General features: G+C 44.0%; 1 protein-coding gene across 1 annotated transcript in view; it reads left to right on the top strand.

Annotated features, from left to right (window-relative positions):
• The window catches only part of adamtsl3 (ADAMTS-like 3), a 190,147-nt gene that overhangs the window by 166,422 nt on the left and 2,617 nt on the right, over positions 1–21,108 (top strand). The window contains exons 21-23 of the mRNA XM_070906035.1: positions 1,742–2,485; positions 18,339–18,522; positions 20,901–21,105. Of these exons, the coding sequence (XP_070762136.1) occupies positions 1,742–2,485; positions 18,339–18,522; positions 20,901–21,105 (1,133 nt within the window). The remainder of the gene's footprint in view (positions 1–1,741; positions 2,486–18,338; positions 18,523–20,900; positions 21,106–21,108) is intronic.

The following is a 21,108-nucleotide window of genomic DNA, read 5'->3' as shown; positions in this document are numbered from 1 at the left end:
GAACCGCTCTGTGGAATTCACTTAGCTTCGTTACTCAGTGTCAAATACAGTACAGCCTATGTTGTAATGAATACAGAAGGCCTCCTTGTTCACATAAAATGCATACCACCTCAACATAGGTCGGAAAAATGATGGCACGTTTGCCGTTACTCTAAAATCTAATAATCATTTAAATGATTTTGTGAAGAAAATCGCTGTTTTCCCAATGATTACATCTCACATTTTTCTGGTGGGATCTATATGATGTTGTGGAATCTTTTGTCGCCATCCACACTAACGTGGAGCCTTTATTGTCATGAAGGAATGCAGACATTTAAAAGGGAAGTATTCCAACTGAAATCTCTGAGATGTCTTCGTTTTGAAACTCAAATCAGTGCTGAGGACTAATAGGTCGTGGTCACCCGGTGTGACCGGTATAGACACAAGAAGCTTGGATCAACACGATATCAGCCTTTGCACATCAGTTCTTGACATTGAACCCTTTTAATATTTGCATTCAAGCCCTGTACATTCAAACCCAAAATAGTCAATTCAGCCATTTTCAAAGATAAGAATCCTTGCCATCCCCCTCCCCACAGTCGCCATTCCCTCACCCCCACAACTTGTGTAATATGACAACTGCATAGCGCAGCTCATTGAAGCTCTCAAACTGTTATCCCCCTTAAGAACTAAACTGAGAGAGCAGCTGTATATTTAGTCACAGCAGGCATAAATGTTAAGTTGCAGGTACCAGTCTGGATAAAGTGAAACACACCTTACGGTCTGTGAAAGTTCTTCACCGCTTCCTAGGTATTGGCTCTTGATGCCAGTGCAGGTTTCCCTGCTCTGCCTGCTGAAACCCTCGTAAGTCCTCTGGGGTAACGGTAACGGTATCGATGTCCCGCCCATACACCCGCCCGACCCAATCATGAGCACACTACATTTACAGCGTACCTTTGGCTGAATTTACCTTTGTATTGATCTGGACATCTACTTCAGCACCATCTCTTCCTGCTCTGCTCTGAGCTGCGGGACCTGCTGCTCCAATTGTCAGTCAGTTCAAATCAGGACAACCTTGATTGTCTAGTTATGACATTCAGAACCATTTTTCAGAACTTATAATGACGAGTTCAGCCTTGTAACTTCACCTCTTCAACCCCACAGACGCAGTTGCCGACCTGTTCTAGTGGAGATCTTCAAAGAGGCCACATTATGTCAGAGTGATTTCGATTTTTTTTTTTAAAGAAAGAAAAACAGAATCTTGGGTTTGAATATTTCATACAGTGAAAACATCATAAATGTCATAATATGAGATACCGTCAGACAGAGCAGAATAAGATGATGTTCAAGCCTACATAACAGACTAACAATAACTAACAAACGGTTATAAAATTAATTCATTTCTTAAAGAAATAATTCAACATTCTTCATACACACGCATTCACTTTCTGCCAGAGATTAAGATCAGAAAATAGATATCAATCTCATGTCTGTGAAGTCCAAAGCTGGAGTCAGGACTGGGTGAGCCTAGCTTAGCATAAAGGGGGGGAAACTAGCGAGCCTGGCTCTGTCCAACGAGGAAAAGAACAAAAATAATGTTTTTACAATAACTTGTCATGTCAGTCTCAGAGAGAGAGGGAATAAGCAAAATTCCCAAATTGTTGAACTATTCCTTTAAGTTTGTCTAACTTATTTTTCTTGATTCGGTAAAGTTGACTAATGACCAAATTAATCAAATCACTTTCCTTATCTACTACAACAGAGCACAAGAAAGAGATGAGACCCAAAGACATCCAGAAGGTTCCGGCGAAGAACCAAGTCAAGCAGACAGTGAAACGTCCAGCAAAGGCCAGAGGCTATGAAGAAGGTGTTAAACAATGTCCGCTACTCATGGGCATGCACCATATCTACATCCAGACCCGCAAGGAGAAACGCCTCCACCTGACTGTCGGCGGCCATGCCTACCTCCTACCCAACACCTCCCTGGTCATCAAGTGCCCCGTCAGAAGGTTCCCCAAAGCCTACATCCGCTGGCTCAAAGACGGACGCCCCCTGCCCAACTCCAAACGGCTTGGCGTGACCAAATCCGGTTCTCTGAAGATCCACTTTCTTGGGGTGGAGGACATTGGGGTGTACAAGTGTGTCGCTGGACCCGCCTCAGACATCTTCACTCTCCAGCTGATAGGCAGCGACAGTAGGTCAACTGGCAGACCTTCTACTGCCAGTCCTAGTCCCAATTGGGAGGAGGTACTGCCCAGTTGCCACAGGCACTATTCAGACGTGGAGTTGATCTGGCCTAGAGTTAGTGTGTCTCTACTGCCCCCTGGTGTCCAGGAGGCCTCTCTGCATCCGCGGGTGGAGGAGAGGCTGATTAATATCACCCTGCAGGCTGACAGAGGGGAGATCCAGCAGGAGCACGCCTCAGAGCTCATCTCCTCACTGCTGTCCCACATGTCTACTTCCCAGCTCTGGACCAGGACTACAGAGGGAGGAGGGCACGCTGAAGGTAGCTGCCTATGCTGTGAAGCTGCTGCTCTTCTTATTCTTTGCCAGACAAACTCTCTCTTCCACCAGCCTTTCCGAGTCTTTCGCCCAGTTAACGTGTACAGAGATCAATGTGCGTTAAACTACTGCTTCAGGATTTGCTTGTAAGAGCGGGATAGTGAATAATAATAATACATTTTATTTATATAGCACATGTAGCATTGTACAACAAATGGCGCAAAGAAGTAAACTGCAAATTCATAAGCAAGCGTGAGAAAAGAAAATCCTAAACATTTGTATCGAATCATACACACAAACATAGATAGTATATTACATACATGCTGTACATATACACCAACCTTGACCTGTAAGCATTCAAAAGCTGTGCTAACTAATCAATCAGCTAACTTTCAATAAAGGGACAACGTCTCCGCATGATGTTGGCAGACTAGTATATTGATCTCGGCCTCAATTCTAGGGATAAAGTCTTTGCTAATGATGTTGTGTTTGTATCTGATTTGTCCCACAGAAAGACTGCCCAACTGGTCCGAGCCCTCTTCCTTGGAAACAGTTGCGAGCAGACCTGTGATCACCAGGCAGCATCAGGCCCTTCCGCTGACTTTCCATAAGAACATCAACATCAGCATTGGACACAACGCCCTCCTCGCCAACACCACCCGGTCACTGACCATACTGTGTCCCGCAGAGGGCTTCCCGCCTCCCAAAATCAGCTGGACCAAAGACGAAGCTCTGCTGCACCACACTGACAGGTATCACACTGGAGCTAGGGCTGATGAGTGTTTCACCTCGTTAACTTGGTGGGGCACGGTGGGGCAGTGGTTGGCACTGTCGCACAGGAGGTGGAGGATCGATCCCCGGCTCTCTCCATCCACATGTTGAAGTGTCCTTGAGCAAGACACCGAACCCTAAAGTTGCTCACGATGGAGGCCAGCGCCTCGCACGTCAGCTCGGTCGCCATTGGTGTGTGTGAATGGGTAGATGACCTGATCTGTAAAGCGCTTTAGGAACCATTAAGGTTGAAAAACACTATATGAGAGTCATTTATTGAGGTATATTGATCATGATATCATATACCATATGATCCCAGAGTATATGGATGAATGAATACAATGTTTGTTTGTTTTTTTATAAACCACCCATATTGGTGGGACTACCGAAGATGAAACAACCACTTCAGCGAGTGAGATATTATTAATTTGTTTCTACAATGTGAAATAGGATGAATCATATCTTTCACTCCCATCTTCTTGCCAGCCTGGGAACCAGACGAATCTGCCCCCCCCCCCCAATCACAACCTATCTTATCTAGCTTTATAAGCGCCAGTTGACAGCCGAGATGGCTGCCGCTGATGGGGAACGTTCTGAAACCGCATCATTTAAAAAAGAAAAAACTAAATACAAAGGGGGCGGGTGCTCACGGACACATTTTTTTTAAGGAGCTCTTAATATTGTTAGCAATGCAATGGTCAAAATTAAATGTCAATAATATTGCCTGCTGTAGCTTCAACTGATCACAATGTGAACACTGCGCCATACAAACTCTGAAACCCGCTCCTCGTTCTGATGTAACCACGGTAACGTATGGCGCGTCGCCACTTGAGTGCAGGGATTCTCCCTGATCAATCAGAAAGTGATACATGATAGTAGCTTGGACGGTGCATTGACCCTGGGTCCTAGCCCATCTTTTTTAGAAGAACTGTCACTCCCACAATATTATGGTACAAAATATATCACATCTCTGTCTCTTTGCCGTTATTCTCACATAGCTGGACCTATCTCACTGGAGAAAGGTCTGGCTGAACCCATTATCATTCTGCTATAAGGTCATTAAAAACACTCTGGCTTGTTTGTATTTCTTTAAACCAGACACAACCGTCTTGGGCGGCGCTGAGCCCCGGGATGCAGCGAAATTTGATTAAAGGCAAATATTGGCCATCAGCAAAGCAGTATGTCGGTCTATCTGTAGTGGTAGTTTCACAGATCAGTTTCCTTGATGATACAACAAAATGGGGAACAATTGTCAGTCAGTTACGCTGCCTGAAGTGTACATACACCAGGTTTTATATTTTTTCGCATTGAACTATACAATTCGTTTATATTTGAAACCGGGCCCCACATGGGGTGAGCCAGTAGCTTTTAACAGCACGCCCCGCGTCGTCAGTTTCAATTTAATGTCATTTGTCCGGAATTGCGCAGATAAGCTGATGCATCATATTTCCGAGCTGTGAAGCACATTCGTTACGGCCTGCGGATACGATGCACTGTGCGGCATTTCCAGTGGCATGCAAGAGAACTGTGATATTGAGTTTCTGTCTCATTAAGTAGCTCTGGTTCCCATAAATGTTGATGACTGTTTGAAAAAAAAAAAACATTTGATGTGAGTTTAATGTGAGAAGGAAGCAGACCGCACACTTTGCACTTTTGGAAAGTTGCATTGTAATGTCTCTGTCGACTCAAATTCACAGAAAAAAAAAAAAGTCTTCTTTGCTCGACTCCCAGGTTTGAAGTGCAGATTAAGCTTTGAGAGCTCTCACTCACTAGTACTCTCTCTCTCTCTCTCTGCACTGTGTGTGGGAGCTGGCAGCGACACATGGAGGCCAATCACCCTTTTGCTCCGGGCCCTCAATCACACCATGACGGGCTGCAGCGGAGAGAGAGCTTTTCCGCTCCTGACGCCTGATACCTTACACAACACTCCCTGTATCTCCGTGTCGCCGATCCTCCCTCTTAACAGGCACTGTGACTGGTGTGCTGTCATTGTGTCAAGTTCAAAACCCGCTGAACGGGGCTCGGCATCGGTCCGTCAGAATGCTCCCAGCAGGCTGGGCCGCGTCTATTGTTTTTTTCAACCCACTTTAGATTAAACCGCACCCACTTGCCTTGACAGCTGCGTTCCCATGGAAACCACGTAGGATGCTACCAACAAACTATTTTATGGAGAAAATGTTTCCTGGTTTTCCCTCTGATGTCCTCCGGCTGCTCTGCCCCAAAGTAACCGCCAACTGCAGCTAGCGGGTCCTAGGGAGCTGACTCTACCCGGACTGGGAGCTCTGAGCACCGGGGGGAGTGTCTGTGTTTACGCCACCAGCACTCAATACATTTCATTTCGTACAGGGAATATTTCATCACTCCCCACGAGAAACAATAACGCACAGTGGACGGGCAATGGTTGGCGTTACTTTGTTAAACAGACCAGACCTAGGCTGCATGCTATGACAGTGACATGAGTATGCGGCCCCCACACATGGATGGCCACAGCAGGAATAGACAGCATTGTGATGATAAGCAAATTGTTACGCGCCACGTGTTAGTCAATTATTTGATTCAGGAACCTAAATGTACAGGGAAATATACATTCATACAGAAAAAATAATTAAAAGAATTTAGAGCCCCCCCATGAATTCCACAAATGAGGCTTTCTAGGGGGGCTCATGTCTCTGTCATGGGAGGTCCCCCCTGTACTTTGAACCCTGAGCCTGAGTAAAATAAGTCAATAGATTATGGGGTAAAAGGGGGAACAAAGTACAAATAAAATACCACATAAATACAACGTCAATTAAGTAGCATATTTTCATTAAAACGAAAAGGTATATGATATATATGATATATCCATTATGTTCCTTTCCTACCATGGTGAAAACGACTGAGCAGCATGTCCTCCTGACTCTGTATTGTTTTGTCTCTAATCTATTTATACGCTAATACAGTTACTGGACACCTTCATTTCCCCAAGGGGATGAATAAAGTATTTCTCTATCTATTCTCATCTATTCTTCATATACATTGACACACTTAACCAGACTCCGTAAAATGTCCCTTAGTAATTTATCAGTCCTGATTAAAGATTCAAAGGAGGCAATGCCTGTCATTTATTTTCACCACTCCTCAAAAACAGGCTTTGTCTGACTCCAGTGGTTCCAATGGCAGAAAACAATCCTGAATCCTTGAAGCACCAATAAAGCCTGCCAAAGCAAGTCTTCATTTATTTTGGGATACACCTGGTGGTAAAGGTTTATGCAACCACTCCAACAAAATGTTTAGCTCCTCGGTTGTTGATATTGTCAAAAACAAATCATCTTTAAGCTCTTGGAAGGATTGTAAAATGTCTGCCTAGACTTGTTACTTTCCTAATATTCTTATCCAACCATCCAATGATTGCCACAGGATAGTTTTTTTTTTCCCTGATGGAATTGATGGATTGTTCTAAATTGAAGGACATCCTCGCTTAAATTGAGAGACATACCAACATATGAGCTTTTACACTCGTCTCTCTGGAAAGGTCCAGAAATGGATCGTTATTCGAGCTTGGTACACTTTTGTGGCAATGCCTCTAGTGGCCCGAAGAGGGCAGCAGGCACCTTTCCTATCTGTGTCTGTGCCAGTTGATCATTATTCCCACTATTAGAACGTCCAAGAGAGCATGTCGAAGTCTGGGTTTTAGCTTTCTTCTTCTTCTCTTGCTTGGCTTTTTCCTAAGGGACACTCTGGCTGGGTCCAAAACTCCATACTAACTTTTCAGTATGTCAGAAACCGTAGTACGAAAACAAATAGTATGCGAGATGCACACAAAGTTAAGAACAAAGTTCATGTTCTCCTGATTTGGCCGTCTGAAAAATGTCATTTTACTGTCAGAATGTCCAGATAGATATGTGACTCGTGAAAAACTGGTCCAATCTTTGGAAGGGATGTCCGAAAAGACACATGCTACTGTTTATTTACACAAAAGCGTGTCGAACGATACATATATTGAGTATGTGGTGCGTAGTATGCGATTTCAGACGCAACATCTGACATTTTGAGAAAGGTTCTGGGTTGCCGTAGGAACCAGAAGCAGATAAAAGCATCAGTATCAGTTTCATCTCTGTGCATTCAGTAGAAAGATATTTCCATGACATGTTTAGCCTAGCTTAGCACAAAGGCCAACAATTCCAAAGCTGTCTTATTTATAAACTGTATGTTGTTAGCTCGCAAGCGAATCAGTAATACATCCAATACAAGAGTCCCCTTGGGTTTTGTTGCTGAGTTTGGACAATGATCAATACCCGGGCACTTCCATTATGAAGACAGGACTTTAGAGATGATAAGATAAGACATGTAAGTAAGACATCTTTGGAGTTAAATGTATTTTTTTCCACTGTAGCCTCAGTTTTCCCTGCTTTGGTGCTCACCTGGTCTAATCACATCCCTGGACCTCTCTCTGTCCCCAGATGCACTGAGATGAAATTGACATCGATCTTCTGATTCGATGCTGGGTAAGACGGCAAACAAACACATTTCCCAAAATGTCAGACTGCTCTTTTAGTCTGACCACAACAGAGAGAGAGGGAGAGAGAGAGAAAGACAGACCGCGACAGAGACTTGATTGACATTTTACAGGACTCTGTGGGATGTGGACTAAAACACACGATGTTCTACATTTGCCCTCGACTCCATTTTTATCAAAGCAGTGCAGCTGTGGAGTGAACCGAGCGTGATAACAGTTGGCGCTGTCTCCCTGCGACATGCTGTGCCGAGGCTGACCTTTTTAAAAGAACTTTGGATCAGATTTACAGGGGTCCCGCTCTTTTCATTCAAGTCAAAAAAGTTTACATCAGTGTCATTATGGAGGGAGAGCAGATTATTATTATGCTTCACCTTCACCGGAATTGTTGTACGGGCTGTGGAATGGAGGAGAATAAAATGATCTGTCTATCTCTACTCACAATAGTGTTGCAACGAATGCAAGGAGAATTTGTGATGGGAGAATTTGAAGTTTTGTCTTTGATGGATTCAGTTTACTGACCACCTGCTCTATTTTTTTTCAACTGGTGTACTGACTCTCTATCCTACCTTGGCATTATGTTACAGGGACGGTGTTTTCAGTTCACTCACCCCAACCCTGTACAATTTCAAACTGTTGCTGTTCCCGTGATTGTGATAATAATCCTTGATCATTCTGGTGTGTCACAATAGAGCGTTGCAGGAATGACATATTTTTTGTAGGCCTACCCGGAGGTTAGCGTCGCCCTGGTTCACCTCGACTAAAAGCCAACGGGATTGTTCCATGGGATTTTGGATTATCGCAGAAAATAAGCTCTGTGGCAAAACAAAAGTTTATGATACTTAAACGTTTTGTTCAGCAAGATAATCTCCACTAATGAACACCACTTTTACAGAAGTAAAAAGCTAACGTTAGGCTATAAAAGGAACTACACCACGGTCGCATTACTTCAATGTCACCACCGCTAAGCTTCACTTTGAAGAGAATATAGATAGATAGAGATATATAGACAGATAGATATAGAGTATAAACACAACGAGGCTGTAAAGGCGGACTAGTGAGTAGACGACTTTCCGTGTTCGTTATGAAGACGTTTAATGTCCCCGACAACCTCTGTAGTCTCATTTAGCCGCTTGTTAGCAACCGCCTTTTTTAAGACACGTAAAAGCTTCAAAATTCACAAGTGGGGGGGTATCTACTGAAGTATTTTATGTCATAGAACAAAACGTGGAAATCTCTTAAGCTTGTGTTAACCGCAGACCTTATTTCAGGCATCTAACCAAAAAACCCATTCCAAAAAAAACCACTGACTTCCAGACGAGGGAACAGGAAATGTAAAAACTCATTTATGGGTTTTCATTTGGTCCAGTGACCAGAAATAATTGTAAAAGAAAAAAGAAAAAAAAAAGATAATTGCTCATAACTGTGAATATGGCAACATTGCTAAAAAGTCCAGGGGCAAGAAAGAGAGTCAGCCTGAGCAGTCAGGCGATGGGACAGGTCGTAAACAAACCCCCCCGGGTTAGCCAAACATATTCAGACGAGAAAACAAAGGCGATTGGTGAAAAACTGTGTACAGTTCTCTTAATATGTGCATGCAGTTTACAGACCAGCTCTCTACTTCAACTTTGACCTACCAAACGTATGATAATAACATATGGACTGTTTCATACACACACACACACACACACACACACACACACACACACACACACACACACACACACACACACACACACACACACACACACACACACACCCTAATGGCAGTGGAGCTGCCATGTAAGGCTCTGACAGGAGGAGCCAGGGATCGAACCAGCGACCCTGAAGCTAATGGACGACCGGTGCTACCTCCTGGTCCACAGCCTCCCCTACTTACTGTAGGTGTTTGCTGTCGTATACTTGGTCTAAACCCCAACCTTATGTGTGTGTGTGTTCATACTGTGAGCAAGCCATCATTCAATACTTGTTGAATTTAGTGCCTCAGGTGACGTGACTGCTTTGGGAAGGACACGTAAGAGTCTCACTTCTTGTGGTTCTTGAGAGCTCCCTTCTCATTTGATCAGGAAAAACTGAAAGGCTATTTGAAATACATCATTTGGCAGAGTGGTCCGCTGTTCATGCAGGAAGTGAACAGAAAGAATAAGATGTCCTCTTTTGTGTTTTTGTGTGTTTCTTCTGCTTAAGATATCCCTCTCTTTCGCTGTCTGTCCGCAGGGTATCCTGGGATAGCTCCGGGGGACTCCGCATCCTTCAGCCCAGAGCGTTTGACAGAGGGCAGTACAAGTGCACGGCTGCTAACACACATGGCTCAGACTCAGAAACATCTCAGCTGCTGGTGGCAGGTGTGTCCGTTAGTTTGAAATGCACCAGTCTCCAGTGTCTTTATTATGCACGTCTCCTGTAATTACAATTTAATATTTCTGTCACTGTAATACATTTGAAATATGTTTAAAATCAAATACATCTACCTTACATAACTCTCCCACTATCAGCTTATTAAGTATGTCTTTATTATCAATAAATTATCAATCAAGGCCCACACTTTTACTAAGAGCTTTCCGGTTTTAATATGAATATGGCTTTGTAGAATGGTTAATGTGGTTACACATAAGTATATATATATATATATTCCACTGAGTTCTAATTGTTTCCAGGTATGTTCTGTATCAGTGGTTCCCAACCTGGGGGTCCTGACCCCCATCATGGGTCGCCAAAGCTCCACGTGGGGTTGTCAAGCCCTCTTGATTTTAAGGGTGTGAGGATATATATATATATATATATATATATATATATATTATAATATACATGCCTTGAATTAATTTCTGTGAAGAAGACAAGTCAATTGAAGGGTTATTTTCGACGTTTGTATCTTTATTGATTTATCATAAAGCCAGGCTGCTTGGACTATTAAAGCGTGTATGATAGTGAAATTAAAAACAAAATCATAATACGGACAGAGATACATCGCAATATCCACAGGAAATAGTCTGTTCAGAATTTTTTACACAAACTTCCCGCAGGTATTAAGTTCACTATTTAGGTTCATTGTACAGTTTAATTGTTCTGTGCTGTTTTTTATCCGATGAATATGATGAAATATGTATATATTATCATATATATTTCAAAAGAGTAGGTTAGGAAGGCCTCAAGAAAAAGGTGGGGAACCACTGTTCTGTGTTATATAACAAGCATCAGCATCTCCACTTTCTCAAATACATGCACAAGCAACATTTCACACAAATGGCAGCAGCGCTGCAAAAGCGAGGACATGTTCAGCATTCGTTCCTGATGCTCTTTCTCTCTGCGTGTGAAACGTCAGAGCCGCCTGCCATCGCCGTGTCATGGAGGAATGTTTCAGACCATGGGGTGGTGTTGGGCCACAGCCTGATTGCCACGGTCGGGGGGCGAGTCCGCGTTCGCCCGGGTGCCAACCTCACTCTTGGCTGCCCCGTCACTGGTAGGTCGCAACGTCATATGCCGTAAATAATGTTTCCTTTCAAAGGGCCGGTTGACCCAAATTAGAAAAAAAAAAGCATATTTTCTCACTTCATGGACAGGGCTTTGTAGGGAGGTGTATTATCTTTATTCTAAGCTGAGCCAACCACGTCCTGAGTGTGGCTCCACACTGCTACGCACAGAAATTACACTGATATTAATGTTCTCTACATTTCTTTTTTTCTTTTTTTTTTGGAAGCTATTATGTCAATTTTACAAAAAGTAATAGTTTTCTTTGACTTGTATTGGCTTTCATTTCTCTCTCTCTCTCTCTCTCTCATGCACACACACACACACACACACACACACACACACACACATACGCACACAATGTGATGTGATATTGGCTCTTTGAAAATTGCCTGTTTTACCAGCCATGTTCATTACCTGGTGATTGGATGAAATGAGTGAAGCTGCATGTCAGAGAGTATGTATTTATCTGCGTGTGTGTGTGTGTGTGTGTGTGTGGGGGGGGGGGGGGTACATACACACATCATCAGTACTGCACTTCACCCACCTTAAACTAAGAGGTGTTGATTGACTAAACTCTAAACTCTTATCTTTTCCCCCAATGTTTTCAAATTCTTGGAGGAACAGTGTCTTAAGGAAAGTTGAATACATTCGGAGTTTTTAGCGTCCCAAAGTTTAAATCCTTTTTTTTCACAGGTGTTTCCACCTTTTCAAATTGAAATTATGTTGTGTTACGATGTCAACTAGCCCTTATTGGCAGCATGAATTGATAACAGTAAGCATACACACCCCCAAAAAAAAGTTTCCAGACAGAAAGCAAAGCAAAGCAAGTCTTTCCATTCGACTTTGTATGCAATCACAGCACTTTGCGTTCTGTTTGAACACACAGTTAGTGGAACCCAACAAAACCATTCCTACATGTTCGTGCATTCTATCTGAAAAGTACCACGTCTGTGGCTTTGTCCAAATTCTCTCTCTGAACCATTTTTGGTCATTTTTCGAGAGGCCCCTTAAGCATACCATGAAGAGTTGTGGTAATATAACTCTACTGTGGAATAGACTCATTGACACTTCAACTGCTTACAGTGCAACTCCAGCTCTTACACTTCAACAGACGTTTCAATGCCTTCCAGCATTTATACTTCAACTGACTCATGCGCAGAATTAACATTTTAAGACAATGAAGACAGTTTGTTTAGACATGTAATTTGCACCATAAGCAAGCGCACTTACCTTTTTATTTATTTATTTATTTTATTTTTTTCGGAAGATTTAGCATTTTCCCTTAAGTTTTATGGTGCACGCCCGCCCTCTTCTGTTGAGTTTCCTTTTGTTTTGAGCTATTCAAAAGGTGTTAATGCCAAGATCGGTGGTGAAAAGAGGATGAGGCGGTGCGGGCTGTGCTCAGGGCTCTCCCTGCCCCTCCGTAGGCTGATTGGTCAATCAGAGGAAAGTGGGCTTTTAGGAAGGGGGGGGGGGGGTCCTTAAAGAGACAGGAGCTCAAACGGCTTGTTTCAGACAGAGGGTGAAATGAGGGGCTGCATGAATGGCCGGTATAAGACAAATAAGGACTTATTTGAACTGTGAATCATGCAAAGCTGCTCTAGTGGAGTTCCAGATTAAAAATATAGAGCTGGAAATGAGCAGAATACGGGACCTTTTATACACATTGTGATATATCAACTTTCTCATTGTGCACGCTTATCACAAAAACTCTTAACAGCTACGGAAATCTTGTCATCGTCCCTCAGTGATCATAAGTCCTCCAAAATACTATTATTTGATATCAGGGAGCGCCTCAATGGCCTGTTGCTTGGGAATGTTGCATTCTGGGGATGAGGTTCTTCTGTCACAATCAATTTTGATCAGATTGGTCCGATGGGTTCAACATCGGATCCCAAAACTGCATTACGTATTCCCAGTATTTCATAATCATTTTAAAAACATAGAAATACCTGTTTTATAGGTTCAGCTATTATATCTACGCCGTCACAATTTTAAATTACAATTATATCATAAGTAATTGTATTGCCATTGTATGTCAACAGTCTCCCCTGTTTCCCTATTGTGCATTTAATTATTTTCCTTTTTTTAATTTATTTGCTTGCCATAATGTTTTTTCCCATGTATTCTTTGAATTGTAACGTGTACTGGGACCAGGCTGCGTGGTGATTCTGCACTCGGTGGACTGATTGATACCCGGACGTCTTATTGGTTGCTCTGTGTGCTCTCTTGTCAGGCGTGCCTCAGCCCACGGTGACGTGGCACAGGAAGAACGGGTCATTGGATGCCGAAGCTGTTTCCTTGCCGTCTGGCTCCCTGTGGATCAGAAATGTTTCCCTGCACAACCATGGCACCTACTCCTGCACCGCCACCAACGCCATAGGAAAGTCCACTGCCTCTACTGTCCTGCAGGTTTATGGTGGGCTCACACACAAATTGTGTATAACTTCTCGTTGTGCGTCGCAAATATCAACACACATGCTCAGATAATGAAAAACTGTTCATTTTGATCTTTTTCATCATTTTTTTTATATGTGTGTGTGTGTGTGTGTGTGTGTGTGTGTGTGTGTGTGTTTATACAGGTCCATACCCTGCTGGGGGAAGCAGAGCTGTCCCAGTCTCACTAGAGGTGAACAGAAGAAGAGTCCTCATGGCGTCACGCCGTGGAACGAGTGTCTTCATCAAACCTGGAGATAATCTACGTATAGGTACACACACACACACACACACGCCTGTACGGCCTCATGTAAATCACAAATCTCAGAGGCTGATATCTCCGGACCCGTGGCACATAAAACCAAAACAATCTGCATGGGGAGATGCCACCTGAGGGAAGTGAGAGGACATCTGTTCTGGTTTTGGTGAATTGACCCTTTAATGTGAAAACACCTTAACTAAAGGTAATACATCATTTAATATATTTAATGGGGGAAAAAAATAGAAATGTTTCTAGGACAGAGCATCAGGTCCATCAGCTCAGAGCAGCAAATGGAGGTGGAGTTGGTGTTAATATGGCTGTTGTTAATACTTGCAGCCAAACATGCACATATATATAGATGTTTGAGAATCATCCCTGCAAAATGGACCTTTTGCAAATCTGCATAATCTAAATAAATGCAGAGGAATACATAGCCTCTGTTGACATGTCTCCTCTAATTATTTGTGTAATCCGTCCTTAAATGTATTTGCAGTAAGGACAGAGGTGCACCTCGAGCCCGGCGCGCAACCTTTAGTGACTCTCGGCCTATGTTAAGAGATCTGTTCAGCTTACCTGCTGTTTTGCCAGTTTACACTGGGACTGGTAAGCTCACGTACTAGTGGTTAGCACTGTGGCACGGAGGGAGAGCTGGGTAGAGCAGGTTCAGGATTTCGATCCCCGGCTCCCCCTGTCGTGTCGAAGTCTCCTTGAGCAAGAAACCGCCGTCGGTGTGAAGGGGTGAACGTGGCCTGATCTGTAAAACGCTTTGGGAGCCGTTATGGTTGAAAAGCGCTATGTAAGTGATGACCATTTACCATTTACTTCTTTCCAAATCCAGCGTGATTTTCCGTAGTCTGAACTGTAGTCTTCTGCCCCAACCGACACTGACTCAAATGACGTCACTTGAGGCAATTTATTGGATTTCACACAGCTTCCTCTAGCACTCCCCAAGTAAATGTGTCCGTGGAGTTCCATTTTCAACAGTCCGTTAAAATGCCAAATATTTACATTCAATCTGCTGTGTGTGTGTCTCTCAACAGGTTGTCCCGTAGTTCCTGACCACAAACTGCAAGTGCACTGGGACTACAACAACCAGACCCTGAAGGAGGTTTCAGGTCCAGCCCAGGCACAGGGCCTTGGTCCGGGTCAGGCTCTGCAGCACAGAATGCTGGTGGGAGGCCGCGTCCTTGAGGTCAACACACTACAGGGGAAGCTCTCAGGCCGGTACCGATGCCGGACCCTCATCAGCAGCACCAAACAAACACTGTCTGCCTGGATATACATTCACACTGAAGGTGAGCATTAAGCTGATCTGCACGCTTGTGTGGAGGGTGTCTATATATACAAACCTGTGCAGAGATCAGCAGTGAACGAAAATCACCACGGATTTCACATTTATTTACTTCACACGTTGACACTTTTTGAAATTGCAATCGACCCTCGTATTCCTGAATGTCGGAATTACGTCACCGCTCCCTTGTCAACAGTTCGCTCATGTTTCCCACCGTTAAAACCGCAGTCGTCCACTAATCCAATCGGAACATTCCAAGTTACGGCACTGTGTGAAGCCAAACCTCTGGGTGAAGTATTACTGTGGCTCAGAGTGGTGGTTGGTCAGTGGAGGAGAGGATGCCAGAGTTTGTGTCGTGGAAGAGTGGGGAGTTTGGATTATTTATTCCCCAGTTGGGCCTTCTGGGAGTTGCCTTCCCTGTCGAGGCTAACGCCAGCTCTGCAAACCTACCAGTGCCATGAGTACCCCCTGTAAATACTGTCAATAGTCTCTGCTGAATGTTGAACTGGGATCATCAACGCTCCCTCCTCTATTTTGATTTCCCGGTTGATTCGCTTTTGCGGGTAATCTGCGGTGAACTCCAGAGTGGACTTTTGACTTGAATGTCTCACTGTGTGTGCATAGTGAATTGGAGTGGACTGACTAGCAACTAGCAACCATTAAAAACAGAACTGGATTGTTATCTGTTTGCAACACTCAGAGGACCATTATCTCTCTATCAGCGGCGAGTGTTCCGTTCACATGAATCAGGAGTCAGTCAAAGGAGAATTTTTTTTTTATTGCCATATTTGAACGCCTTTACGTACCTTTATGTTTGAGCTGAGTTCTTTGAAGCGAGACGAGCAAATCTGTACATTTTACCTCATGGCTGAGAGCATGAGCGTGAATGAGGAACGTGGCAAGACAGCTTTTGAAACAGGCTCTGGAAACACTTTTGCATTCCTCCGCCCGCCGCTGCAGCAGATTTTGGTTTGATGGGATGAACGTATGTCTCATTTATATTCCGCTCCTCGTTCGCTCTCTGCACCTATAGCTGCTGTAGTTTTCCTTTTTTTAAAAAGTGTCATCTGCGAATATTGAGGCGCAGCTCGGTCATTCGCAATCGCTTTCATTGACCCTGTCCTAGATGTTTCTACGCAATACTGATCATGCAACCCAGCACAAAACATAAATCAATCCTATCTGGAGGTCAAAGGTCAGTGAAAAGTATTTGACCTCAATGAAGCACATGTGCAAAAATCACCTTTCTACATTGTTTTTGTCTACAGTGAGCTACATTACATGGGCGCTGAGACCGTGAAGATGCCAATCTTCATAGGGACAGAATGCTTCTCCAAAGGGAGGCGTATTGGATACACTCCCTTGATAACCCTGATTCCCAAGGGGGTGAATGAGGAGATTTCTTTTGCCCCCCCCCCCCATTGGGATGTACTTGTCATGCTGGCTGCGATCACCTATAATTAACCCCACCTGTGTATACGGTGATTATTGATTATATTGATGGTGAGATTGCCCTCTGGCAAACTTCGTGTGGCAACTATAAAAAGTCAAACTGGAGTGCTGTCCTGGTTCTACTTTTCCATTAGACTGCCTTTTTGAAACCTTTACATGGTTGCATGAACTGAAAATTCCTGTAATGATCCTTTTTACTTTATTACAAATTGATGAGCACAACATTGTAGTAAAGTCTTCTATAGCAATCACTTAGCTCATAAGGAGGTTGGAGTGGTGGGGGGAGCAACAAAGCGCCTTGGCATGCGTGGATCGGCTGAATGGTTAGTGAGAAGTGTCATGTTGCAATGGCTGCAGTAGGTGAACAGAAGAGGCCTGAGAATGGAGCCTTGGGGAACTCCACGTATCATGACGTGATGGAATTTTGACTAAGATGGCTGTCGGTGATTATTATCAAGCTATCTGTGCCGCGTTTGCTCGAAAAAGCAAATAGATTCATTCGAAATAGGCAAGTAGTAATGCATGAGAAGGTGTCCTGATGTAGCACAGAATGCTACGAGGCGGTGTTTCCTCAAGTCCATTCATCATTAAGGTCGAGCAAACATTTTAAATACATTTTTGAACACTAGCAAAAGCCCTGTTTGAAATTTGAATGTTTTAAAACCTACACTCCCAAGCCGCTATTGCTATCTATGCTATGACCCAGTCAACGTGACCTTCTACTCCAGTAAAAAAAAAAAAAAACAATGACTCCACCAATATTTACATTTTTCTTTCCCTGCTCAGTTTCCCTCTCACTTTCCACTCACCACACTGCTGCTCTGTCGAGCTGCAGCCCTCAGCTCTGGTGCAGAACAAGGTCACCCCCACACAGCACAAACAGTGAAATATCCTGCTACTGCTTCCTCTACTGCATTCACTGACCAAGGATTGCACTTTCTATTTCTTTTATTTCTTTTTAAATCTGAGACTTGAGAGGAAGTTTAATACTCTCCATATGCTACCTTTTTCATGTGTTTGGTAGGTATACCCCAGTTTTAAGCCCGTTTATTGACCCAATAGTCCTAGGAACTCAGGAGAAGCAGTCATTGGTCCAGCTTCTCAAATGTGAGGATACACATCTGTTTTATGTGTTTTTAAAATAGAGTTTTGGGGCTGTTGGATGGACTGTGAAAAACAGTGACAGGTGTTTGGGTTTTTTTTCATATTACCCATTCCTGCTCAGTATTTATATTCAGCAGGCGAGGTATATTAAACCCTACAACGTCTGAAATCATGGTTAGCCGCCTGCAACCTCCAGGGCATTCCCACACCATGTCGACGTTAAAGTGCCATTCTTTTCAAGAGCGCTTGACGAACAAATTGGACTTGTGGTTATTCCTTGGTGATAAATAAAACGCACGAGTAGTTTTATGGTTAAGTAGCTGAGGACTGCAGCATACTCAGTTTGAGATCAGCAATCCACAACAATGCCCACGTGTACATTCAAGATTTTGAATCTGTTTGTACGGAGAGCGGTTCCGTCAGCATGTTGTGTTAAACCCTTCGATACGCCCTTATACTCAGGTTTTCTGTCATGCATTACGCAGCGCTTCCGCAAGCCGTCTCGGTTTTGCCTGAGGTGTTCTGAAATCTTTTCTTTTGTCGGGTTGTTTCTGAGTGTTTTACGTTTGGGTCCGCAGAGTTTGGCTGGCGTTTTGGAGACTGGTCCACATGCAGTGCCTCCTGTGGGAACAGAGGGACTTGGCTTCGGCGGGTTCGCTGTGTCACGCTGGACGGAAGGGACGTTCAGCCCACGTTCTGTCAGCACATACCAAAACCCCTCACTTCCCCAGTTCCCTGCAATAGACAGGACTGCCCTCCCAGGTACACCTGCATGCAGTATTTACAGAAGTGGTATTATTGTGCATGCACGTACATGTGCCTTGATGTGACAAACTGAATCAACCTTTTTTTTTTTAAATCGACTAAATATGCGTATTCATATTGATATGTACATGTACAGACGTATGTGCGCTGTGGCTCTGGGGCACTTCTGCTGGTGGTGCTTCTGCAAACTAATTTAGACCTCTAAAACCCAGATCCTTATCGACAGATTATACAATATACATGCAGTCCAACTGAATAGCATTACACTGACTGATTGATAGTTGCTTTTCTGCTGTAAGCTTACACACCCAGGGTAGACTGCTGCTAATGAATTCATGAAGAGCGGCCAGATCGCAACAGAAGTGTAACTCTCAGCACAATCTCCTCACCCTGGACCCCCTGCTGCCAGCCCGCCTTTGCCCATCATACAGCCCATCAGTCAGCCCCCCCCCCGCCGCCGCTGCCACACACTGAGCCAGCTTCACTCACTAATGCAATACAAACGACCCACTATTAGCTCAAACCAAGCCAGGCCTGTGGTGTTGCGGGCTGAAAGACACTAAATTGCCACATGAGACCTTTGGAGAGGGAGATGTTAACATGGGATTATATTGCTTGAGAAGAAGAAAAAAAAGGCGTTTCTTTTGATTGTGCGCTAAGACAGAGGAAGGAACTCGCGTGCGCTGGAAGATGGGAGTCTGGCTCACAGCAGTAGGTAGCTTTCTCTGGGAAACTATCAGCAAGCACACTGTAATAGCAGGCTTTGTTGCTGACCTCTTACTGTCCACATGAAGAAAACAGCCAGGCACAAAGTCAGAGAATCTTGCACGTCTGACGCACACACACTCAAAGAAAACAGAGGAAGCTTCAAATGGAATCGTTTTGGGCTCTTGCGCTGCTAAAAAAAATAAAATGACTCTGCTGCTGTGTGTATATAGTATATGGTGTGTGCGATCACAGAGAAAGTTAGAGGCGACTAAAGGTAGTTGTTGATCAGATCAGAAGTCTGGACCTCTTCACCGACACACATGGTCTTCTGTAGGATTGAGTGGCTCTTGGAGTCTCAGACAGGTTCAAAGAATTCACTGGAGACGCACTCAGAGTTCGACGCGATGGAGTTTTATCCTTCAACAGAGATAAAAACCCGAGCCAGTCCCCGAATCTGACTGAGGAAAAATGCTCTGCACATGTTCTTATACATTCTCTAAAAAGAATTCATCGTTGCTGGGCAAATACTGGTGTCATTTCTTCCAAATTTGGGATGGTCCAGCCCCCCTGCCCAGACATGTCCAGGGCATGTCTCTGATTCCAATATGTTGGGGATTTTCCACACCTGTTCTTTGACAATCTTCTGGACTGTATTTTTTTAAAAACTTTATGATTTTCAGGTTACACGCTCAAACAAACGCAATCCCTTTATTCACACAAAACTTAACATATAGTTGATATGCTGCGTACATTTGACTATTTTATAATACAGAGCACTTTTTTAACTTAACAGATGGCTGAAACGGACAAAAAAAGGATGCGATTAGAAATTGAATGACGAACGTGGGACGCACTCATAGTTAGCACTAGCTGGTGAACACAGTGGGGAATTTCGCAGCTTCCTTTAAAGCCGAGCGAACTGGACATTTATCAGGCAGCCAGAAATATGACTTCAAGGTAATATTATGTCCATGTTGCGTTTACAGCTTGTTCCGCTGCCCCCCTTGGCCAAAAAATAAGAATAAAAGTCAGTTAATGCTGCCTCAAGTGAGGAAAATATCCACGTTAAAATTGAGTCGAATCAGGTCCTGTGCGTGAAGGTCTGTGGATAAAACAGCCAGTTGTTGTTCTACTCACCTGTCTGAACGCCATTCATTCTCAATGCATAATGTGACTTTCGAGTCCACTCTCGAGTCTCTCTGTCCCGCTGTCTCTGTCTGTCTGCAAAGCTCTCAAACAGTTTGAGCTGAAAGAGGCTCTTCGGTTACACAAAGGCGTCAGGGATTATGGTCAAAGACAGCAGAAAGACATCACGCACCTCACTGAAGGTAGAACGCAGACGTCCAGCGCCGGAGGATCCACCATGCGTTCGCGTACTTAGCATTTGGAGCGATCCAGCGTGCGCCGGTTGGGTGTGTTTGATTTGGGTCACGGAGCTTGAGGTTTTTTTTTTAACTATGCCGACAAGTAAGACTTATGTGTCTTTTTGTTTTTACCCTGTAACGTTTTTTTTAAATATTCAAAAACAACAACTTTGCTTACAACCCGTCTGATCGTCTGATGTGACGTAGGTGTATTTCTTTATAAAGCAACTCACACGCAGAGCCACCTGCCATTTTGAATCGCATGCACCTGTGTCTCCTCTTCGTTTCTTGTCATCATTTCAGATGGCTGGAATCAAAGTGGTCAAAGTGCTCGGCCTCGTGCGGCGGCGGCTGGAAACAGAGGCGGGTCTCCTGTCAGCAGCTGGATGCCAGAGGCGCAGTGAGGACTCTGACGGCAGCTGCCTGTGAGAGGACGAGCCGGCCCACAGACACAGAGCAGTGCACCGCCAATAACTGTCCCACCTGGGTGGCCAGTCCCTGGGGAAAGGTA

This window comes from Enoplosus armatus, chromosome 1, assembly GCF_043641665.1.
Source record: "Enoplosus armatus isolate fEnoArm2 chromosome 1, fEnoArm2.hap1, whole genome shotgun sequence".
Classification (NCBI taxonomy): Eukaryota; Metazoa; Chordata; class Actinopteri; order Centrarchiformes; family Enoplosidae; genus Enoplosus; species Enoplosus armatus.
Note: the sequence above shows the minus strand (reverse complement) of the source record. Positions and strands in the feature narration are given on the sequence as shown.